The sequence below is a fragment of the Trematomus bernacchii genome, unplaced genomic scaffold (assembly GCF_902827165.1).
Source record: "Trematomus bernacchii unplaced genomic scaffold, fTreBer1.1, whole genome shotgun sequence".
Lineage (NCBI taxonomy): Eukaryota > Metazoa > Chordata > Actinopteri > Perciformes > Nototheniidae > Trematomus > Trematomus bernacchii.
The window spans coordinates 11,372,392-11,396,496 of record NW_022987564.1 but is presented as its reverse complement, the minus strand read 5'-3'; the positions used below and the strand labels follow the sequence as shown (position 1 = coordinate 11,396,496).

Genomic DNA, 24,105 nt, shown 5'->3' with positions numbered 1-24,105 from the left:
TGACCTGTCAAAACATGTGAAGTGGAAGTTTTCTGTTTCAAATATTAAAAAAAGAATGAGACATGCCATATCATTTTCCATTAAATCAAAAGTAGTTTATTTAACTTTGCCTTCTCTGTATAACTTTATTATAATAAGACACTTCTCTGCTTGTACATTGCTCCCTTGAACTAAAAATGGCAACATTTGTTGGTGGGAATGTAAGTTGGGGTAGACAAAACTTAGATACATACCAATATACATACATGTGTGTATATTACGGTTCCATTAATAAAACCATAAATGCTAAAAAACAGTTTGAACCACTCCAGGTACCTTGGTAATGCTGGAAACATAGTACAATCTTTGAGTAATTTCTTTCTGGAATACACTAATTTAGTTTTCTTTTAACATGGGTACATAAAATAATGCGCACATCAACATTAAGAGTAAAGGAGGGATGAAGGACTCTTTGAGCCAGTGTTTAAGTGTACAGCTATCAATGTATAAACAGGCAAGGCAAGCTGCACCCATGGGTGTGAGTTCATGCTTAGAAGTGAGAAAAATAAAATATGTCCAACTTCACTTGCCTGCAGAAGAATGTATGATTAAATTACACACACAAAAAAAAGGGTGAAGTTCTCCACTGCGTGTTCTTCATTTGGATGTTGAACATGTAAACACAGCTGAACGTATACATGTGGATGTATTTAAGAAACAGTAGAATTGTCTTAATAATGTTGGTTAAATCACATGTGGGCAAACAAGGCAGAAAAGTGCTTGCCATTCATGTTAAACCCCTCTGGTCCCCCACCCCTTCCCCCGAGTTATTATGCAAACACCGGAAAACGCACACATGCCACACACACACACACACCAGCACGCACACACGACGTACACAAATCATCAAATGCCCTACTCACAACATCCCATCAACTGTTGTCAGTAAACAAACACACCCCAACTTACAGCAGTGACAGAATTGATGCAGATGTATAAATCGATTTTAGTTGGATTCCGTCTGTGTGCCATTTTATGTATTTTAAGTATGATACAAACTATGTTTACATGTGTAATTCTACATCAATCCAAATATTTTCACAACACTCCAGGTCTGCATTATTTGTTGCGAGTGAAATCTTGGAAACTGTGTTGCAGCATTGTCCTGAAATCTATTAGTTTGGGCTTCTGGTTGTCCTGGAACAGCCATCCCATTAACACACACTTTGAAAAGTACTTTGTCAGACTCAGAGCTCTTGGTATTAGTCCTTTCTCAGTGTGAGGAGTCTCCACAAGAGTACACAGAGGGGGTGTTTTAGTACAATATTCATCCTTATCTCTGTACTCTGGGCCCAGACAGAGTACCTGTCCTGATGCATGACATGTAACTTGCCCAAAAAAAACAAAGAAGAAAAAAAACTAAAAAAAACTGCAAAAATGGGATTGTTGTTATACTACAAGGAGTGCTTATTAGAACATATATTTAATTACCTATTGAAGCATAAACAACTTTTATGAAAGTCAAACTTTTTTTTTTCTTAATTCTAACATGACCTACATTTTCACTTAACTCGTTTTCCCCCCTCACAAGATCGATAGGTATTTTATCTTCAGAGAAAAAAAAAAGTGTTTCCATACAAATGGAAGTCACTGAGGAAATAATGGTTGTTAAAATAAAGCCATTAAGCTATTAATACAGTCTTCAAAGGGTAAACAAAACTTACAAATGAGAGAATAAAACTTGGGGAAACTGATGCAGAACTTAAGGAGGATGCTACGATGAGGCTAAAAAGCCATCATTTCCTAAAAAGGACCAACCACTACCAAATGAAATGTCAGAGCAGGTCAACAACTTTTTAGGGGTTGGGACAAAATCACACCATCTATCTGAACAAGCAGCAGAAACATTGATATTAAAGACAAATCAATGTGATCAATGCAAAGTGTAGGTGAGCACTAAGCAGTAGTACTTTGATGGGTCTTATCACAGTAATCATAGACAGTTTGCAAGAGACCAAAAAGTCATCAAAAAGGGGATTTGGGGAATTTATTAAAAAGGTTTTTTAATTACCTGCGTTTTAGAAGAAAATACCCACACCCCTAACATTTGCTGAGAGGTTGAAACTCATCTGACACAAGGCCAAAAAAAAGACACAAAGAGAAAACATCTTATGGTACATTGTTCACGTTAAAAGATGAAGCTGCAGCTTTTTCCCTTTGTGAGGGAAGTAATGCAGCACTGCACTACTGAATACCACCCAAGGCCAAAGTGTGGTAGAAATATACACAGGTACATAAATATAAAAATTTGCCCAATCCATTTTTGCCAATTTAATCCCCCGTTTTTCATTTTGCACCCACATGACTGCATGTGTTCCGTGTGTTCGTAAAGATGTCTGATTTGTGCTTGTATATGTGAGTGTGTGTGGATCTCTGTGTGAATGTCTGTCAAAACGTCGTGCACCTCCCATTTGCAGAACCACATGCTTGTTAAAATCCAACTGGGGTGAGGTTCTTGAGGGAAGATAAGGGAGGCAGGGGGCGGGAGGGGGCACAACTGAACGGAGAGCAAGACGGAACAAACGGAAAAATGTACAATAACGGACGGTAGATAGTGGGTTGATGCTAAGGGGAAGAAGTGAAGGTAAATACCATCTCCATGAACTGTTCAATGCACTAATATGTTTAGGGATGCCAACAGATAAGCCATGAAGTAATTATCAAAAAGGGATTAGGATGTAAGAGGGTGTTTTTAATGTGGGTGGGGTTCATCTGAAATGTTTTTCATCACTTCCTATTTTTCGGGGAGGGCCAGTTTCCACGCCTCTCCCCGCGGTTGCCTCCTCCATTTCCGGGACCACCGGAGCCGCCACCGGGCGGCCCTCGTGGGCCTCTTCCTCCTCCCCCTCCTCCTCCACCACCACCACCACCTCCACCACCTCCTCCTCCTCCTCCATGGTTGACCCTTCGGTTCTGTCGCTCCATGCCTGGACGCTGGCTTGAGAAGCTTCTTTTATTAGCCAAGGGCTCTTTCCCCGACATGTCGCGGTCGACCGCGCCACCACCTCCCCCTCCACCCCTTCCCACGTGGTGGGGATGGTGAGAAGAATAGGTCTTCCCCCCTCCTCCTCCCTCCCTGTCTCTGAACTCTGTGAAGTCGCTGCTCTCGGAGGCAGTCTCCCATTCCTCGTTGGCCTGGTCCGAGTTCTGGTTGGTGAAGTCGGGGGACTTTGCTCCGTGGCTGTGGTGGTGCTGGGGGTGCGTCGGTCCGGCGTTGCCCTGGTTGTAGTGGTGATGATGGTGATTATTTGCATTGCCGAGATGCCCGCCACCACTGTTATTGTTGGTTGTTAGTGTGGTGTGGTTAGTATTTTGGGCATTGCCCGTGACAGGGGCTGAGGCGGGTGCTCCGTTACTGTCCTGAACTGAATTCAGGGAAGGGGAGGAGGGCCTTCCTCCACCGATGACCCCCACTCCTCCGTTGATGCGTGCTGCATTTTCTCGCTCCTTCAGTCTACGGAAGCGGGGGGGCTTGTCCTGCTGGTGCTGGGACCGCCCATGACGACGACGTCTGGGTGGGCGCTCAAACCCGCTGGGAGGGAACCCACGGTTAGTGGGAAGAGGAGCGTTTGGCCCTCCGGAGTTTGGCGTAGGATTGGTCGAAGCTTGCTGCGTCACAACTCCTCCATTTTCAGTGGAACATAAGCTGGCAGGAGGTGCAGCGGGGAGAGGCGGCTGAGGGGGATTGGACCCCTGACTTTGAGTTTGACTAGCATCAGCTATTTTGTCTTTCTTCTCTCCTCCATTTCCTCCCCTGCCCGAGTCTTTGGGTCCAGATGTATGAGGCGGGCCTTGTTGCTTTCGGGCTGAGCCTGATGACTTGGAGGACCCACCCTGAGAGGCGGGGCCGGGTCCGCCCCTGTGTCCCCCTGGTGGGCCTCCAACATTGCCACCACTTCTGTACATATTTCCTCCTCCACTTCCTCCACTTCCTCCACCCCTGCCCCTCCTTGAGGGCACACCTCTTGGTGTAAACACCCGGGCCTGGGATCCTCTGGGTGGTGCAGATGACATGTTACCGCTGCCGGTGGCATTGGCGTTGTCAGAGCCATTCTTGCTGGGTTTCGGGTGTTCGTCCTTGTCAGAGGGGCCGAGGTCACTTGCACCGCTCTCACTCCCGGTCTCTGAGCCTCTCTCCCTCCTTCTCTTGGGAATTTCCTCGTACTCTGAGCCCTCGCTTCGGGTTTCACTGCGGTTCCTGGCTCTGGCCGGGTTATGCTGGGACCGATCCTGACCGTGACGACCCCCGGCTCCCTCGCCCTTTGACTCGTGGTTGTGGCCACCGCCGACAGATGAACGGTAGTCTCTGCCGCTCCTGCCACCCATTCTGCCCCGACCGCCGGGAGTGGGCCCAGCAGCAGCGGCGGCGGTGTAAGCGCCACGGAAACCACGGCCACGGCCGTAGAACTCTCCCCCTCGTCCGCGACTGACTCTGCTGCCTTTGGCAGGGACCCCATGGTGGTGGGGGGGGCCTCCTCCTCTCTCAAAGGAGCGGTCCCTGTCCCTCCTGGAGGAGGAACCTGAAAATCCTAAAGAAGTGGCATCTCCATCTTTGGGCCCTCTACCAGACCCAGACCCGCCCCCGCCCCCGCCCCCGCCCCCTCCTCCTCCTCCTCCTCCTCGTTCTCGTTCTTTTCCTCCATTCCTGGGTTTGGCTGTCTGAGCTGGCTCATCTTTAGATGGAGCTGATGTGTTCTGGGAAGTGGAGGAGCCTTCCTGCTTCACCGAGGTGGTTTGGCTACTATCCTTCTCTTTATCCTTACTAAAGATATTCTTTTCTCCTCCATCAGCTTCCCCTCCGTCTCTCTTCATCTCTTTCAGCACCGGCTTCTTAATTGGGCCGGCCCTCCTGTTGGCATTGCTGCCTCCTGTCTGGTTGGAGGGTTTGTGGTCCGATGGATTGTTAGAGTCCTCCCCTCCACGGGAGTGGTTCCCACCTCCAGCATTGTTGGCCCTCCTACCATGAGAGGACCCCCCACCAGTATTGCTGCTTCCAGGTCGTGGGCCCCACTGGGTCTCCGTTTTGTGTTCCCGCCCCCCTCTTTGGTTTGGTTTAGCATGAGGGTGGTGCTGCTGCTGCTGCTGCTGCTGCTGCTGCTGCTGCTGCTGCTGCTGCTGAGGCTGAGGCTGAGGCTGAGGCTGAGTTTGAGTGCCATGTTGAGTGGGGGTTGGGCTAGGGGTCATGGAGGAATGGGGAGTGTATGCTGGGCCGGTTTTCTCCTGTTTCATATGGTTGTTACTGCCACTGTTGCCTCTTTCTGCCTGACTGTGCCCTTCACTCTCTCTCTGATTCGGGTGATGGTGCAGGACAGCTTTGACATTCCCATCTTCTCTGACAGATGAGGAGGAGGAAGAGCAAGAGGATGAGAGGGAAGGTTGGTTGACTGGGGGAGAAGAGTCGGTCTTCTTAGCAGGCGCCTCAACAACCCTGTCTCTGTTGTTCTCTGGCTTATGGCCATGGAGAGGGAAGTGAGGCTGCTGAGGGTGGTGGCTGTGATGGTGGTGGAGATGAGAGTTGCTCTCAATTGGGGGATGTTCAGTACGGCCGTTGCGATCATAGTGAGGGTGAGGGGTTCCCCATATCTGTCCCTGCTGAGACCCTCGTGGAGGTCCTTCTTCCTGGTGGGTGTAGGCGTGCTGCTGATTTCCCCTCTCCGCCCTCTGTTGTTGGTGGGGATGCATCCTCCCACCCTGGTCAGGGAAGTTGCTGTAGTTGCCCCGCCCACTCATGTAGTGATGAGGGTGGTGGCCCTGGGTCCCAACTTGATTGCCAACTAGCGGCGGTGTCTGATTGGATGTCCCAGAGGTGGAGCTGGGCTGCTGAATGGGTCCCAATCTACCCTCTTGAATGCGATGAGGAGGAGTGTCGCTCCTTGGAGAAAGATTGAAAGAATACTCAATTAATACATTTTAAAAAGGCTCAGTTCAACTGTATTACAAAATAACTTTTATCCTCGACACTTTGAGCATAAAAACAGGTGTATCCTTACCTGGGCCCTTTGGCCACATCGTCATCCTCCAATGCCTGCTTCTGTCTGAGTGGGGAGGTTAGTCCACGGCCCTCTACTCCACCAGGGAATACCTCCTGCCCCCAGGCCATCTTAGGATCCATAGGGGGGGTCCCACGGTGTGGATGCCCAGGATGCTGTTGCTGCCTATCAAAGGGGTCTGAACCAGACCCCCCTGAATCAGACCGTTCACGCCCAATAAGCCCTGTAGAAGTAAATAATTATTTTTCAAGAAAATATCTAAACGGATAATGTAAAAAAAACAAGACATATTGTTGACTTTACTTCACTTTCTGTATTATGATAGTATTATTTAATCTAATTACTTTACCAGCATTACACCGGAGTTATTTATCTTCAAAGCATCAACTCACCAGACGGGTGCATGCCTGCTGAATAGTAGTCCATAGGTGGAGGGCGGCCCTGCATCATGCGGGGGTCCATGTAGGGCATCATCATCCAGCGAGGGTCGAAATTCATTGGCAGGGGCGGGGGTCGAACCATGTTGCCGGGTTGATACATGGGGCCACCCTGCTTAGGTCCAGGGCCTGGCTGGGGTGTTGAACCCGGTGAAGGACCCTGCTGAGGCTGGGGCTGGGGGGACAGCTGGCTTTGTGAAGCCTGGCTGTGCTGCTGCTGCTGCTGCTGCTGTTGCTGCTGCTGCTGTTGCTGCTGTTGTTGCTGTTGTTGTTGTTGCTGCTGTTGCTGTTGCTGTTGTTGCTGCTGCTGCTGCTGCTGCTGCCACTGCTGCTGCTGCTTCAGGAGCTGCTCCTAGATGGAAACAGAACGCAAAACATAGCATCAATATTTAACAGGAATATCAGAAATACCTACTAAAAGGCATGGCTGCATTTGTAGCAATAGACATAGCTTTTATGGTTATCATATGTTGGTATTAATAAGATGTACAATGAGCGAAACTCATTTGCGACATAAGTACGGATCCTAACCTGCTGCTGCCTCTGAAACCGAGGTGGAAGAGACTTCTGGTACTTCGAGTAACCCTGGCCTGGAGGACCTCCAGCTTGACGACTTGCTCCCCCTCCGATATTCTCCATCTTCACCGGGTCGACTCCTCTTTCACCTCCACTACTAGCACGAATGTGTGTGGCGCTAACGGTCTCTTCCTTGGTTTCCTCTGGTAAAGGCACGTCCAGTGCGGGCTGCAGGGGCTGTGACACAACCGGCTGGGGACACTGCGGCGCTTCTGAACCAAGACAGAAGGTTGAAAGGTTGAAAGGGGGCATTAACCAATAGGTGGAGGCTTTATATAAAAACTGCTATATTTTTAAAAGATAAGAAAGACGTATCACATGTAAGTGATCCTAATAATAGAACAAAGAAACTGACCTGCACTGGAGTCATAGCTGCTGTTGCTGCTGGCTCGCTGACGTTCGATGATTCCAGGACTGGACCCCGGCTGGACAAGCAGCACTGGAGGCTCCTCGGGGTCAACACAGGGGGATGGGGGCTGGCTGATGTTAGGGGAGGATGCAGAGGCTGAAATAGATGGACAAGGGCTGCCTCCAGTGGCAGCAGTAGAGTTTCCATCCAGACTGGGGCTTTTACATTCGCTACCACCGTCTGTGTTGCTGCCCAGCTGCTGTTGCTGCTTCTCGTCCAGCCTCTTCAGCTTCTCTGCACAGGCTGCACGTCTCTCTTCCTCCATCCTACGTTCTTCCTCCTCGCGGCGGCGACGGGCTCGCTCTACAGCAGCAGAGATCTCAGTGGAGGACTGCTTCCTGCGCTGGCGCCAAGTCTCATCCTCATCGTTGTCCTGAGGCTGGGCATTTGGAGAGGGGCCTCCTGGTGCTGGCTGGTGCTGGGCGGGCAGAGGCTTCCCCGGGCCTTGAGAGGTACCCTGGTTTTGGGCCCGGTCCTGAACAGTTGGAAAATTGATTGCTTTATTATGCTGTTTTCTAACTTTCTAGATCAGTGGTTTTCAGAGACTGTGGGCCTACCTTCAGAAAATGCTGGGATAAAAGCACCTCCACAGCCCCCACCTTAGTTGACTTAGTATTCCCAATTCGTGGATACAAATGGGATCATATTTGTGTTTTTGATCCCACAGATACCGAACAATTTTGCAAAAATATTTGTTATGTCTTGTAAATTGCACTGTTGAGGAAACCTGCTGTCTAAGTCTTCCATATATTACATAATGACACCTTAGTTGTGTATATGTTATGACAATAAACCTGTGAATCTTGAACTATCTCTCGAACTAAACCCACATTTTCGCTATTCTATGTGATCCTCCTTAAATAGCGTATTCTTTATAATTTCTATTCACTGAGCCTTCCCTGAAACTGTTTGGATCCCCCCCCCCCTCTCCCGTGTGAAGGCCCATCTAACGTTTTGAAAACCTCTGCTCTAGATGACACCACACCATCTTTTTGAGTAAAATGTTTATGGATGAATACATAAACCAAAAGAAAACTCAAAAAGCCAACTGAAAAACTAAGAATGACTTATTCATAAGACCCGGGACAAGGATGAATTAATGACAGAAATGATATGTCTATGAGGCGCTATCTGGATGGCTACCTGTCGGTAAAAGGAGTAAGGCCCTTGTCCAAGGAGCGGCCCAGGTGGGGGGGAGGGCTGCTCCCGGGGACCACCCAATCCAGGCCTGCACCGCTGTATACAGGCAGACAGTTAGCCATGCTCCACCACAATAATCTACACTGACAAAAACACACACTAACCACCAATAAATCTTTGCTTAACAGAACACCCAAAATGGCCTATGCTGTTAAGTTGGACATCACGTCTTTCACAGCGTGAATAACAGTTTTTGCTTTTGGTCGGCATGCTACCTGGAAGTTTGTTGCTGCTCCTTGGCCTCCCACGCCAGCGCCTCCCTCCTCGGCCCATCCTGGCTTGCTGGAGGGGGGTTGCGGACCATTGTCAGCATTAGAGGGGGGAGTGCGGCGAGATTCACCGCCGCTGTCCGAGGCTCGAGAGCGAGAGGCTGCAGGGGGAGCATCCTGGGACCTCTGCTGCTCACTGAGGACAAGAAACATGTTTGTCAAATTAATTATAGTTGCATAATATAATCCCATTTTTGTCAATAAAACATTATTGACATAATTTGAATTGATCTTATGCTGTCTGTACTTGGTCACATACCGTAATTCATTCTTACTCTCGGATCTCTCCTCTTCCCCCTCTTCTTCACCTTCATCATCACTGAACTTCAACTTGGCAGAGTAATCAATCTCCTCATGAGCGCCTGTTAAAAGCAAAAACATCAAATTAAAAACACATGAAAACATTGAAATCATGTTTGTATCATGCGATCGTAGTGACCTATGATTGAATCAAATGGTCATAACCTCCTTTATTATATAGCGGCAGATGCCGTTTTCTACATTCCACATGACTAAAGATTCCTTTTTCCAGTGCATTTGTTGGGAAACTGTTTATCCTTCTTAGTGTGAAATTATCATTATCCAATCAGGACATTTTTAGTTACAGGTTCCCAATAGCAAAAACTATTTACAGGTTGGTTATACATTTGTAAATAAGCTTTTTTTGTTTTACCGGCCCATCCGTCATCTCCGTCGTGGTCCAGCTCGTCTAGCTCCTTCAGGTCATCCTGCTTTAGGATAGAGGGTCGCTTCGGCCCCTCTCCACCTCCTTCACGTTGGCCGCCCTGAGGAACAGCCTGCCTGAACCTGAGAAAGGGAACAACTTCCTTTTAATTGAACAGTTGATTAACAAAAAGTGTCTCCCCAAAGGGTCAAATATAATGGATTATATTTTTCAAAGAAACTGTCATGAAGTGGCAAAATATTAGCTTTATAATGGCACATACCTTGGCGGGGGCCCTTCCCCGGGTCCCGGGTACCTGTAGGGCCCCTGAGGGCCATAAGGACCCGGAAAGGGCAGGTAGGGAGGATACATCTAAAAACGAAAAAAAAGAGATCAGGTTAAGATTCAAGAGAGTGTTCTTAGGCTATGCTATTGCATTCTATAGACTTTAATGTAAACACCAAGCACATAATAAAATGGACTGCAACACAGTTGTGTAGCGCGAAAAACAAGATATATTAACCAAAAACAAATACTAGAATATTTGCCAGAAATCAACCATGAAAACAATAAGAAAACTTACGAATGGAGGCATGATCCCTCTGTATTGCGGGAACCCAGGTCCCACAGGGGGCTGGGGCAGTGGCAAGGCGGGGCTGCCTGCGGGAGGGTTCCTAGGTGGCCCGTGGGACTGAGAGTTCGGAAGGGGGACCCCAGCTGCCCCATCCATCACCAGAGCCCCACCAAGGCCACCCTCCACTGCCCCCTCCCCAGACAGGGTGGGCGCCATGGGTCGGCCCCCACCGTCCCGCCAACTTGTAACGTCTGAGGACAGAGAACACAAGAGCGGTCAGTATCATTTATTTGTCCAAATGAAATAAGGTAAGAGAAAGATAACACAACTTATTATTTTAAATAACACAAAAGTAATTGTATTTATTTTGTCTCATTCCCTAATTAAATGTAGAGTTAGCAAGCGCATACCATCCAGGCATAAAGTAAACTTTAAAAAAACACTTGTTGTATTCTCTCTTGTAAGAGAAGTTTTCCAATCCCACCTGACTTAATTAAATGACGAGCCATTGATTCATGTTGGGTATTAAGCGGGCATCACTCACTCTGGGGGCGGAGGTTTGGTACGGGCCCATACCACTGATCTGCAGTGCCCGGTTCTTTGCCAACTTTGTCCTGGTCGCCAGCCGCCTGCAGGGTGGGAAATTCCTCGCGAGAGAATGGCGACTGTTGGTTTAATGCCTTTCCACCTGTAGAAAGTTGCTAGGTTAATGTATTTTTCTTAAAGGGGTTACAAAAAGCTTATTCCAACTTCCTTCTTATTAAAGTAAAAAAGTAAGACTCACCATCCCCTTGTGTTCCATGTGTACCACTGGCCTGTGCCCAAGACCTTGCCCCTGCGGCCTGGGTTGAAGCTGGCACCAGAGGCTGTGGGGGAACACACACAAACAATGAGCCCCATATGATACATGTCAACTCTCCACAGACATTATCATGCAAGCCAAGGATTTTGCATTTATGTCACTGGGACAGTCTGTACCTCTGAAACTGGCGGGGTTCTCGGGCGGGTCGGTGCAGGTGTCGGTGAAGCCACAGGCTGCTGCAATTCCGGCTGCGGTGCTGGCGATGCATCGGTACTGAGAGAAAGAAAAAAAGTCACAAACCACAGAATTAGACAGGATAGCCTGGGGAAAATTATACCGTAAAACGTTTTTTTTCCACAACCAATTCTGGTAACTTCGATGTTGCAGGGGGAGTTTAAATACCTCTTTGGGTCCGCTGCTTGTTCCTGTTTGCTTGCCCATCCTGAGCCGTCTTTGGGAACGAGCGAGACGTTTGGATCGTTGCCTTTGTTCTCTGCCTTCAGACTGGGCAGGTTGGCAGGTGGTGGCATACGCCGTGCGGAGGCAACTTTACCAAGAGACTGCAGGCCATGGCGGGGGGGAACTGATATGGGGAGGAGGAGGAGATCATTAGCACAGATGGACCACTGAAACCCGAGACCAATTCTATCTACTGGGTCTAAGGATCGGCTTGATGACAAGGATAGCGTTTGCTGGATACAATATTAGGATGGTGAAAAACCAATAAGGCTAGAAGCTTGGAAGTTTCAGTCTGGTGATTCCGGTGAATATGGATTATAAAAAGGCTTTCTAGATGTTATTAAAAACCTTCAGCAAACCCACTTCAATTACAGTTTGTGAAGAGGTATTAAGATATTGATGCTCACAGAAGCATGAAAAGCCATTAGATTCTGAAAAGTGAAGCTGTGCTGAATATCAATCCATCGTTTGTCTCCTTCCTTCAGGCTCAGAGAAACCAAAGCAGTGCATGGCTTCACTATGTAGGAGGAGGAAGTCTGTAGTCAGACAGCTGCTTAGATCTAGTGGGGTGCTTCTGAATAAAACATCGACTGGGGACTCGGCACAGAAGTCAAACAGCGTCCACAAGTAAGCCTCTGTCTCAGGTCAGGCCCAGTGGCCCCCAGGCTCAGCTGACATGTGAGCCAGTCACCCTCCAGACCCTTCATACTTAATTTGTATACCACTAAAGATAAGAAAAACATTCTCGAAGACAATGTTTTTTCTCTCGCTGAGATTAGTGTTGAGTCCTTAAAATACAAGGGTAGTAAATATCCCTGATCGCTGAATAAAACCGCATCAGCAAAACCAGGTTGGCAGGCAGTTGAGAGATGCAGCACATCATTCACTCTCTGTATTAGAAATCAGCATCAGAGCTATTAGGAAGACAGTGGGATAATGCATCAAAGTTGCGGTTCTTGGTGTCGGGAGACAACAAACCCACTTTTAATCACAGCCAACGGGTGAATACAACTGTGGGCAGCAGATCTGTCTTTTAAGCCCAGATCTGATTCATTACAAAACAAGTCGCACAACTTTAGTGACAAAATGAAATTAAAGTGGCGGAATGTAAAAAGAGCCTGTGAGGAAAGCGATATTGCAAACTAATACCCAGCGTAGAAAGACAGGTTGGCATCCATTACAGTAGATATGTGGTGTGACAATGAAAGCTTGAACATGACCAAGCCAAAGATACTCACCAACAGGCTTTTGTGTTTCAAGGCTCTTTCCTTTGTATGTATCAAACAGGTTGAGAGACGCATACTTGGTTTTGCCTTCCTTCCCCTTTGCAGTTTGCCCAGAGCGCTCTGACATTGCGCTGTCCGCTCATTGAGTATGGTGAGCCCTGAGACTGGGGAGGAGAGAGAGAGGCAACGACATAGAGATTGGAATCCAGGTACTCATAGAAAGTGAAAGTAAAAAAGTGCTGATTATACAAGCATGCATTCATAACATCCAGCAAAACAGAAAATGCATGACAAATCAAAACATCCAGAACATATGTGTTCTGATTTACAGATTGAAATAAGGGATCTGACAGCTGGACGTGGTATTGTCAAGCAGTCAACTTGCAGTAGAACAGTGTAAAGCACAATCCTACAACTCTGTTTAAATATCTTTATCAAGGTGATTCAGTGTTTCCCCTAGGATGGAGTCATAGTAGCGGTGCTAAGGCACTTGGGCCTAGCTAAATGTGATCGCGGAGCGAGTGGATTTTTTTTGTGTTTGTGCGTGCGAAGTGCGCACCGCCAATATGTTTCTATGTGTCTGCCAGCACAAGAAAGGCTCTTGAGGCTCTACAGGTGTATTTTGCTAAATCACCTTTATTGAACATACGGTAACACAAATACTACACATCCACATAACAAACAATCAAAATAAAATGTATGCAATTTAATTATTTTATCCTGCTTTATTTGGGGGTGGACCTCACATCCTCCAGGGGGGTCCGGGGCATGCATCCCCGGGAAGATTTTTTTTTAAATGTTGAAGTTAAATGCATCAATCTGGTGCACTTTGAGCACAAAATGAATGTATGGATACAGCTCTCAACACTCATATGAAAGGGAGCTGTATACTTTTCAATAATCCAAACATCTTTAGAATATGATCACAACCAATAACAAATCATTTAAACTTGTTTATTCTTATCTTATGTTACCTAGTTAGTATTCTTTCTTTTTCTTTATGCATATTTGACTAATCACTCCCCTTTTAAACTGTTTGTACTGTCCTATAGTACACATTGGAATGATTTCTTACTTTATTTTTTACAACTATATTAAATAGATAAAAAGGTGTGCTCTCTCTAGCTCTCTCTCTCGCTCACAGAGGCTGTGTGCTCCTCCGTGGCGATGACGCGAGAGCCACGTATTATTATTTTAATGTATAAAAAATATATATACCTCGCTGGCGCCTCGTAGCAGCGGCGTGCATACATTCAGCAGCGGCGCAGCGCTGTTCTTAAAAAAATACAGTTGTATTTAACGTATTTAAAAAATACAGTTGTATTTAACTTTCCATATCACCCAGTTCTAGTGCCAACTATAAAGACTCAATACCAATCCATACAAACATTTGAGGGTTTTCTGACTTATTGAAGCAAAAATACTGTCAACAATTCAACTAATTACCCATTCACAATGCAATATTTATTAATTGTGGAACCTGTTAATCACATAGGTAGTCAATAAAACCACAGAAATGTCTTGTTGACCAGTATGCACTTTAATGATGTACTTGCAAGTTAAATTGATTCAAAGAAATATACAAAAAACACTTTTTAATGCCAGCATCCTTTATTCATTTTCATCCGATACATTTAGTTTAATAAAGTATTTGATGACATTTTTAAAGGAATGCTTTGGCCTTCTACATTTACCAGTTTGGTAAAGACATTTCTGCATTTCAACACAACTCAGATTTAAATGATGGTATAAGTTTAACCACTTAAACAATATATGGATTCTACTGCACCACATTTGTATCATGTGTGATTGCCAGAAGGTATCAAGGTATATTTTTGAAATCACATAATCTATTTTATGCAGTTATAATGCAGTTTAATGAGAACAGAACTAGAACAGTGCATGACTACACACTTTATTACAAGAAACACTGTACAAAAGAGAGGGAAAAAGCTGAGCCATGGTCTCTATGGCAACACATAATAAATGATATTCTTCTATGCCATCTCTTGGCTCCATGGCAACTGCCAGGCCTTTAGCTTGAACTAATTTTACTGCACATCAATAAAACACACAGTGCTGACATCTGTCCAATTAAGAGTGATTTGGCTGCATCAAGCAGGTTAAACAACTGAACCCACTCCATCCTACTCCCATTAGGAACAATTACTGAGAACAGATGATGCTCATCAGATTATTATTCTACAAATAACATTAGTAATTTTAGTTTGAGTCAGGGAACAGGCTAGAGTTGAAAATAACATTGGAATTCGACAAGTCAATTGAAGTTTGGATTACATTTCTAAAAAGCAAAACGTAACTGGAACAAGTATGTGTATATATATGTATGTCATGTGTGTTTTTTTGTAAATATTTATATATAAAAGTCTATATGTATGGCTGTAGCTATGCATATTTAGCTAACTTTTGTCCTAAATGACAAAAACAGAAACAATGGGTATGAATTTTGAAGTTTGGTTCTTAGTGTGCGGGTATAATCCTTTGACCTGGTTTAATAATAACAAAAACATAATTGTGTTCACTAGCTTTCAATGATTTGATGAAAAGAAGGGAGCTAATCCACATGGTTCCTTACCAGAAGAACAATTGTATAGGTGAACTAAGGCTTTAGCTGCATATATTTTGTGGTGTTGTAAATAACCAATCAACATTTAAATGTATACAAAGAAAAATAGTATGTTGTACCCTAAATCATGATATCAACAGTTAACCAGAACATCAAGTCTCTCTTAAAAGATGGCTGTAACAACGCTCATATCGCTAGCTATATGATGAACAACATTGGTGTGAATATGTTAAGTCAAATAAACAACTTAAATCAGGATATATGAATATGAAACCAGAATGATAAGCAATGCTACAAAACGCGAACGTACAGCCTTTACTGCGCACAGATAATCCTCTAAAACGCACGATGTTTGCAATACTCACACACACATCGATTAGCAACATAATAAACACTAAACAACCAAATGGCTACCGGTAGCAGGACTGCACCGTGCCACAATAGTCAGATGAGATTAGAAAATTAGGTCGTGGGATGGCTAGTCAACTACATGCTGTATGGGGATTAACGGGGGCCAACACTGGTAAAAAGCCATAACTGCAGCAACGTTTACCACAAAGAGTCCCAACGAAGCTAGCGTTAACCACAAACACGAACATAGTAAGGCAAAATCGGCCAGTAGCAAATGCACTTGCCACAACATAGTCAAACATCGAACTGCTGAAGCCCCAGACGTAAAAATACATCTTTATTGCGGTGCTAACTTATGTTAGCGTGCTAACACAGGGCCCTGGTGTTCCCGTTGGGAGGGGGACTGCGTTGGTGTTTCATAATGCTTTCTCAACACCTTGCGGTAACATTAGCTTCTATCTATTCAACTCTGCGAGGTGTTGCGTTTTGAATCACACAGCGACATCACGAATGGGCGTTATCATCGACGTTGATGTTTATTTATCTTTTGAAAGAGGCAAAGGAAAACGCTGAAAAAAAACCCGATTTTATTAAGAGAAGAGAACAAAACAAAATGGCGGTGTAGACGGGCCCGGTGCATATTAACGTTAATATAACCGACTGTGTAGCATAACTTCGCTTTAACAAAGCACACTTTCCATCATACAGCTAATATATATACAGACACTGGATAAGGGGAACCTTTAGGATTATCGTTTTGAAATATATAAATGAAAATAAACATGAAATAACGCCAATGTATCGCAGACTGACAGTGTTTTAGTAAGCATCCTGCGCTAACGTGTATCCGCTAACATTAGCTACGCAGTGGATCGTTAGCAAAACATACATTTTAAATTATTTCAACAAAGAGCTAACTTTTAAACCAGGTTCACCAGAAATGTGATATACATATGGAGATTAAAACAACTATTAAACTCAATCCTTTGCTATGACAAACGTTAAACACTTAGCCAAGCTAGGCTAACAAGCAACAACAACCAAGACACACAAAAATAAGACTGCCCCTCCGCAAAACATTCACGGGTTAGAAAAAACCTGTGTCCAAGGCTAATAGTGAGGATGTCTGCCAACTTCAATGTATCTAATCGGTGTTTGCATTAAAACATGCAACATTTTCCGGCCACTGACCTGGTCTTGTCCCGACTTGTCTCGAGGTTGTATCGCAGAATGAGGTTAGCTAATGCTATCGCGTAGCTTTCTAGCAAGTGACCCAGCTAGCTAAGCAACGTTATCCTCCTGCATAGTCAAACACATACGGTCTTTGCAGTAGATCGTACCAATAAAGAAATCAGTTGTACCATACAGACAAATAAGGTGTTCGGCTGCTTACTTGCAATCCTTTTCTCTTTTTTTGGCCCAAAAAATAAAGGAAAAGGGGTAAAAGAAAATTGTAATACTGGACTCGATCCGTCACCTAAAGAGCCGTCAACGGCTACTGGGTAATTTCGTGAGATGGAAGCCGTTTGGGACAGTTAGGAAAAGACGCTTTAGAATAAACGTTTACGTATTAACTTTACTGTGGATGGATTTATTCAAATAAAGGTGCTTTGCTATCATTTTTTAAAATGTAATTTATCAACTTATTTTAACTGTCACAATTAGGGATTTCCATATATGAAGGGTTGCTCAGATTACTTTGAAATTAACTGAGTTACTGAAAAAGGTACAAGGCAATCTTTGTGATTGTTAATACTTTATCTGAATATCCTTGGATTACTCCCAAATCAAACATTGTAAATATTGCACCATACTGTAAAAATCGACTCCATACAGGATCATTTTTTCAATAAAAATAATATAATATGTATATAAAAAAACAAAGTGCACAGTTGGTCAAATTCAGTGGTGTAAAGTAACTAAGTACATTTACTCAAGTAGCCTACTGTACTTACTTGAGTTAAATATTGTACTTTTACTCCATTACGTTTATTTAGTAACTTTAGTTTCTTTGCAGATATAGATGAATGATTAACAATAACATCAACACTTAAAAAATACTTTAGATACACCTCGATTAAATTCACAATTAGCTGACATTGGTTTCAAGTTTACCAGCTTGACAAACACATCAATAATTATAACCAAAACATTTAATATATGATTCTGAAGTAGGCCAATCTTCATAATGTTACTTTTTTAAATTTTACTTTAAGTATATTTAAAGATGCTAATACTTTAGAGTAACATTTTGAATACATGACTTTTACTTGTAACAGTAGGCCTATTCCTATGGTTTTCTTACTTTTACTTAAGTAGAAGATCTGACTACAAAGTGCCACCTTTGATTAAATTATCATTACAAAATCCATACTTGCACGAATTGAAGGTGTATGGTGTCTATTCTATAACATATGGGAAAGGCTTTTAATTGCTTAATTGCATTAGTTATCATAAAAAACAACTTAAAAATAGCCAGATTTTAAGATGTCACCAAAAATGTGTCTTGACAATTTAATTATACACACATTTTACCACATTTTTTATTTACTGTTTATATTGATTTATGTTTTGTAATCTGGATTTGGCCATCTGGATTACATGATCAATTACTAGGTGTAAATGTAGATATGAGTTTATCCTTTAATTGAGCAGGTACAAGTCACATTGAGATTTGAACAGTTATAGGCCTAATGCAAAAATAAAGGTAAATATCAGAATCAGAATACCTTTATTCGTCCCACAGAGAGGACATTTACACATACATACAATTTATAACTGTAAAATGTAAAGCACCAATTACACTATTAAGGCATTTTTGATGGAGAGGTTTTTGTGAATTCAGGTCAGTGTTGCCTTGCTTAATCATGCATGACAACGGAAATCTGCTCAGCGTTGCCAACAAAGAAAATGTTTTTTAAACTGTTAGAAAAACATTTATTACACAGATGCGTGAAATCAATGTATTGTTACCCTGTGTAAAATGATAAATACAAGGAATAGTTTGCATTTTTTTTCAACGAGTTCAGTGCAAAAGAGGACACTTTGGTATCATAATGAGATCATAAACAGATTTGCTCCTTTTCACGCATACATTCAATCACACAGACCTAATTTTTTTTATTATAACTGTTCTTTTTCTCTAAAATACTTCAACAACCCCATAGGAAATACCATACAAGTGCATACGCATGACAAAAGGCTAAACATTATTTTACACATTTTCTGTAGTTATAATGGCAGAACCCATCCTATATTATCTCAGGAAATAGGATTTCTTTTCACACCATCGTCAAACCTGCAGTGAATCTGACAGCTTGTAAAATAAATTAGCGATTGATGCCCTTAGTATTTTTCTTCATGGAAGACTGTGGTGTGATATTTTAATCGTCATAATTTAGTATAATAACGAGATGTTGCTGTTCCCTTCAAGACAGTGTGATTTATGTTGCTTGGAAACTAATCTTGAACATTTAATTGTACCTTGCTTGGTCATGTTTTTGTTTTGTGTAGCAACAGGCAACCCACCAATCATTGTAGCTGTACAGAAAACGTTTTTTGGACAGAAAAATGTACATACAGTCCATTATTCATACAGTCTCATATATAGTGGGAATCTTAGAGAAAAGAAAGATAAAATATGCAGAACATTTCATTTTTACAATATCACAGGCTGAACACAAACATTCTCATTGTTTCATGGGGCTCAGTCGCTCATATTCCCATTTTCAATTTCATAGTGAGTTTAAAAAAGTCTTTATATTTTCCTGAGAAAGTTGTGGAAAAAAAACAGCTTCCTTTTCCCTTTCACTCCTACATTTGAATCTGGGAAACAATCAGAACATGAAATTATAACAAAAGTCAAACTATAGAAATCAGTTTTCATGCCTTTTGATTTTAATTACTTGCCTGCTTACCTTCCAGCAACATGCCCTACCGGCCACCATACAGGTGGATCTTGACGAATGAGACAGTCTCGTCATAGTCCTTATGGCCCTTTTCATAGATGACATAGATGAACTTCTGGTCCTCTGCAGAGCCGCTTTTTAGTGATGTCAGGCAGGAGTATCCGCTTGGACCCGCCCAAATCTGCATAGCTTGTTTTATCCATGAATGGCCATTATTCAGCGACCAACGTAAGGTGAGGTTAATTCCTGAGGGGAAAAGGCAAGGAGTTATTATGATGTACTGAAGATTTCTTTTTACGAAGACGATTTGTCTGATGTAAAGTAAATGAGTGGATTTTTGTTGGCCTATAAGGAAAGCAGCAGCAGTGCAAAATAATTGAGTATATCATTTAACCCACTTTGGAACCTTTGAATCAAGGAATTGTATTTGTAACAGAGTATTTTTACTTTTACATCCAAGTATTAGGGATACATCTGAGGAAAAATAAGATACTCTTGCTGTTCTTACTGTGTTGATCACTGGAGGGGTTGGTGAAGAAGAGCACTCCGTCTTTCTGCAGAGCTCCAGCAGCTACTGCAGGATCCACTAACTCAGTGTCAAAGTACAGACCGTCTATGGGCAGAGTCAACCCACCGTCATAGCTGCGTACCACTATGCGACAGTTACAGTGGTAGCGGTTCTGGTTTCGAACGTTGATGACAATGGTGCCGTCCGTCAACTCAATCGGCTGCAGAGGAGCAGAGAGAATTAGTCTTTCTTTATGATATGAACATTTATTATATAGTGTTAGATTAATTATAAAACCTTGGAAATGATTGCCATGGAGGCATCACATGACGGCTTAGATAACTGCATGTTTTTACTAAACATTCGTTTGACAGCTGCAAATCTTTTCCCCACTAGAGGGCAGAAGAACTCAACAAAATGCTGAGAGATTATTAGCCCTACTAAAAGTTATTATGGCTAAAGCTGCCTTCACATGACCAGCATACAGTAGATTCATCATATAATCTTGTCATATATTTAATACTTATAAATGCCTGCAAACAGCTGCTAGAAACTGGGTTTATAAGAGCACTGAGACTTATAAAGTACATTTGAAGGTCAAAGCTAAAACAGGGTTGCAAAAATGTGTGGCAATTCTCTGTCAGTTTCACATTACATATAAGATATTTGATTAGTTGTTAATATAAAAACACACTTATGAATGGCGATATAATATAATAAAGATTTTTAATGTCAATATGTATATATAGTTGTGTGGAGGTATTTGGAAAATGGTGATATTTTAAATTGAACCATTGTTATCATTTTAATTATACATATATGATAATTTTGTCTCAAAATCTCTTAACCCACAAGTGATTTAGTTTCAGTTGACATGGCTACAGCAATTTACCTGACACTCATCAGGGTTGAAGTCCAGTGCTTTCTTTTTCTGGTTGTAAGGGATGCTTTTCAGCTGGGCGCCATTGTACCAGTTACTTCCGTGGTCATCACTCAGGATGCAAAACACTCCGTCTCCCGCCAATGTCCCATGACCACACACCACCAACCTTCCTTTAGCTGGGTCATGGCGCTTCTGCAGTGCAAAGACACAAAAAATGCAGACTCAGCACACAATAAACAACAGTGTGAAGTTGAATCTTTAAAAAAAAAAAAAGAAAAGGCGTTGATATTAAAATAAGACAAGATTACCATTCCCAAAGGGGAGATTTACGACATAAATAATTATGTGCCTGCTACAAGGGCATGAATATTAAATTAAATAAACCATTCGAATTATTTACAGTGTCTGACCTGTTGCAGTCGGTCTAATCTGAAGGGTTAGTGCCCTAAAAACTGGCAAAATTCTGCAGAAACATAACGGCTCATAATAACTGTATACAGTAGAAGGGATAAACCACTAATTTACACAATTATAAAAACCTTCCATTTAAATAATAAATTGTGTCTCTGCAAACATTTGACATATACTGCTACTTTAACCTTTATATGCTGACCAGTTTTACAAAACAAGATGTGAATCTAGAACAAATATAATTTTCACTTCCTAATTTGATTGAAGTATCTAGTTTATTCAGTTTACAAAAAGCACTTCTCATTTGCCTGAAGTTAAATTAACTTACTAAATGCATTTGAGTCAATCACTAAGTTGGTCGCAAAAAATCGCAATAAAGCAAATGTGACATTTAGCTTGAATTTTAACTAACTTTACAACTACAAAACAGCTCAGCCACAGCTTCTCACATGAAATGGTTTTGTTGTCTTACCTGAATGCCAAAGCCCGGTCCGGGAGCAAAGGCTTTCACTCCCAACTGAACCGACAGGTTTTTGGGCAGACTCCAGCTGAGGCCGTCATCCAGGCTCTGCACCATCATGGTGCTGGAAGGTTTGCAATGGTATCTATGGAAGCAGATTGAGTAGACCAGAATCACGGAGCCCACTTCCTCGTCCACAACCACCGAGCCCAGATTCAGCCCATCTGGCTTCAAACCATCATCGACTATAAAGGCGGTCGGGGACCATGTGGCTCCTGGAGGGCCAAAGGAGGGAAAGGAGAAGATTCCAGCATATATTCTGACTTCATTTACACCAAATGTATTACATTCAAGTTTTGTTTTACTTATACAGATGTGTGTGTGTGTGTGTGTGTGTGTGTGTGTGTGTGTGTGTGTGTGTGTGTGTGTGTGTGTGTGTGTGTGTGTGTGTGTGTGTGTGTGTGTGTGTGTGTGTGTGTGTGTGTGTGTGTGTGTGTGTGTGTGTGTGTGTGTGTGTGTGTGTGTGTGTGTGTGTGTGTGTGTGTGTGTGTGTGTGTGTGTATTGAGTGTGTCTACAGGCTGTGTGCTTTTGATGTGTTTATTGTTTTGTATGACTGTTGTGGTCTTCCCTGCCTTTGTCTGTTGACCGCCGCATTGCAAGAAACTTTGCTCCTATGTCGCCGGCCGACGCCTTCCTGCCCTCACAAAAGGCCAGTAGGCTTCCTTTGGATGTGAAGGTGATCAGCGGGATCCTGAAGGTGTTCACCTCCCCCTGGGACCCGCTCACCCACAGCAGCTGCTCTTCATACATCAGAGGGTCAATCTGGACAGCAAAGAAAGAGTAAGCAGGAAATTAAGAGAGGCTGTCAAAGGGAATGGGTTGAATACAATCTGCTGCCAGTTACCAGTTATAAAAATACCTATCAGGTGTCAGGTGACACAAGCAGGTGATGATCACACTTTAACTTTAGGAAGCCAATTATGTATTTATCCCAAACAACAAGAGCTTCTGTTTTATATAATGTGGTGGAATGTAAAGCTTTTGGCCTCATACACTCAAGCACTGTACTTAAGTGCAATTTGGAGTTACCTTACTTAAGTGTCTTCATTCTGTCCTACTTTATATTTGTGTACTATATACAAGAGAGAAATAGAGTTAACTTAACTTAAGCTTAAAAAAAGTAGTTCCAACTTCTTTGTAAAACAAAAAGATAATATAAAAAGTGATATGCCAGCTAGAAATGTACTCAATTGAGTTTATTTATATTGTGAAAAGGATCCAGCTGTTCAGGTCATAAATTGGGGGGGGGAACCCAAATACAAAATATGTATTTAATATTTTAAGAAAAGGGGGGTCAATTTTAGTAAAGCAATAATACAATAAAGAATATGTATTTCCTTTCATGACACACATTTGATTCACTTCGGAAGTCTACTACTCAGATAATGGCGAATAAATATATATCTACTTGAATTAACCTGCAAATAGGAATGTAGTTGTCATTCAACTAGGCCTACTTGTTTAATCACATGTAACTACTCCCCCAAAATGACTGTTTACATGTTCAATGGTAATGACTCATTGATATAATTATATTTACGCATAATGAAACAACATTTTGCAGATAATACTTTTTGATTTTTACAGTATGGTATCATTACTTCCTTAAGTCAAATAGTTCAATACTAATCCCACCACCACATGTGAAAAAATGCATGCATATGCTGCAAAAATGAAAGAAATATAAAGCCACAACACTTCAATTAAATCAAGCTGAATGAACACATTTGTCAGTTTCATCAACATGTGTTCCTACAGCAGGGGACTCGATGTTTTCAGTCTACTGTACCTGATCAGGGCTGAAGGAACACACACAGGGACTCAACACAACGGAGAGAAGTGTCCACAGAGCAGCGAGCCGGCAGCTTCCTGTCTCCATGTTAGACTCTAAAAGACTCTTCTGTATTCCGACAGAGAAATAACATTAAAGTGCAGATGGTCCGTTTAAAGTGCATCCACAAAAACAAGAAACCGGCTGAGATAACAGGCGGAAATGCTCTGCGAAACTGGTTCATCCACAAAATACTTCCAGCTCAGGTCATGTGACCAAGGTGGAGCTCACATGACTAGCGGCAGCAAGCAGCAAGCTCCAAAATAAAACAGGAAGTGATTTGTTATTTTTCATTCGGTAAATTAGTGCAATGTAGGAAAACAGTCTACAAAAAAAACAATACATATGAACATACACAAGAGATGTATTTAATGAGATATTATATTGAAAAATTGGCATAAATGTATAGCTTAGTTACAACAGGATTATGAATGTGATGCTGCTGAATGCTTAAATCAGT

General features: G+C 42.8%; 2 protein-coding genes across 7 annotated transcripts; both read right to left on the bottom strand.

Annotated features, from left to right (window-relative positions):
• Positions 1 to 70: 70 nt before the first annotated feature.
• Positions 71 to 17,094, bottom strand: prrc2a (proline-rich coiled-coil 2A). 5 transcript variants are annotated; one of them, XM_034124302.1, is made up of 17 exons: positions 16,977 to 17,088; positions 13,864 to 13,920; positions 12,658 to 12,809; positions 11,363 to 11,543; positions 11,137 to 11,233; positions 10,943 to 11,024; positions 10,703 to 10,846; positions 10,168 to 10,409; positions 9,868 to 9,956; positions 9,594 to 9,727; positions 9,180 to 9,282; positions 8,867 to 9,056; positions 7,398 to 7,926; positions 6,998 to 7,254; positions 6,422 to 6,818; positions 6,030 to 6,252; positions 71 to 5,911 (listed from the first exon to the last, which is right to left on the bottom strand). In XM_034124302.1, the coding sequence occupies exons 3-17, from the start codon at positions 12,770 to 12,772 to the stop codon at positions 2,767 to 2,769; spliced, it is 5,928 nt and encodes a 1,975-aa protein (XP_033980193.1). In that variant the 5' UTR covers positions 12,773 to 12,809; positions 13,864 to 13,920; positions 16,977 to 17,088; the 3' UTR covers positions 71 to 2,766. The 5 variants fall into 5 exon arrangements, with proteins under 5 accessions (XP_033980193.1, XP_033980195.1, XP_033980194.1 ...); XM_034124304.1 differs by having other exon boundaries at positions 13,864 to 13,915; XM_034124303.1 differs by lacking the exon at positions 16,977 to 17,088 and adding an exon at positions 16,775 to 16,944 and having other exon boundaries at positions 13,864 to 13,915.
• A 1,203-nt stretch (positions 17,095 to 18,297) lies between these two features.
• Positions 18,298 to 23,864, bottom strand: neu1 (neuraminidase 1). 2 transcript variants are annotated; one of them, XM_034125116.1, is made up of 7 exons: positions 23,604 to 23,864; positions 22,387 to 22,576; positions 21,766 to 22,028; positions 20,892 to 21,074; positions 20,000 to 20,219; positions 19,493 to 19,737; positions 18,298 to 19,408 (listed from the first exon to the last, which is right to left on the bottom strand). In XM_034125116.1, the coding sequence occupies exons 1-6, from the start codon at positions 23,691 to 23,693 to the stop codon at positions 19,517 to 19,519; spliced, it is 1,167 nt and encodes a 388-aa protein (XP_033981007.1). In that variant the 5' UTR covers positions 23,694 to 23,864; the 3' UTR covers positions 18,298 to 19,408; positions 19,493 to 19,516. The 2 variants fall into 2 exon arrangements, with proteins under 2 accessions (XP_033981007.1, XP_033981006.1); XM_034125115.1 differs by having other exon boundaries at positions 19,501 to 19,737; positions 23,604 to 23,863.
• Positions 23,865 to 24,105: the final 241 nt, after the last annotated feature.

Excerpts from the sequence above, each read along its gene's own strand:
- neu1 (XM_034125116.1), bottom strand. The coding sequence starts at position 23,693 with ATGGAGACAGGAAGCTGCCGGCTCGCTGCTCTGTGGACACTTCTCTCC. Across the intron at positions 22,029-22,386 it reads GCGGCGGTCAACAGACAAAG|GAGCCACATGGTCCCCGACC; the intron begins GCAGGGAAGACC and ends TTGGCCCTCCAG. Across the intron at positions 20,220-20,891 it reads TCAACCCTGATGAGTGTCAG|CCGATTGAGTTGACGGACGG; the intron begins GTAAATTGCTGT and ends GCTCCTCTGCAG.
- prrc2a (XM_034124300.1), bottom strand. The coding sequence starts at position 12,772 with ATGTCAGAGCGCTCTGGGCAAACTGCAAAGGGGAAGGAAGGCAAAACC. Across the intron at positions 9,728-9,867 it reads GGGGAAGGGCCCCCGCCAAG|GTTCAGGCAGGCTGTTCCTC; the intron begins GTATGTGCCATT and ends TCCCTTTCTCAG. Across the intron at positions 9,057-9,179 it reads GAGAGTAAGAATGAATTACG|TGAGCAGCAGAGGTCCCAGG; the intron begins GTATGTGACCAA and ends TCTTGTCCTCAG.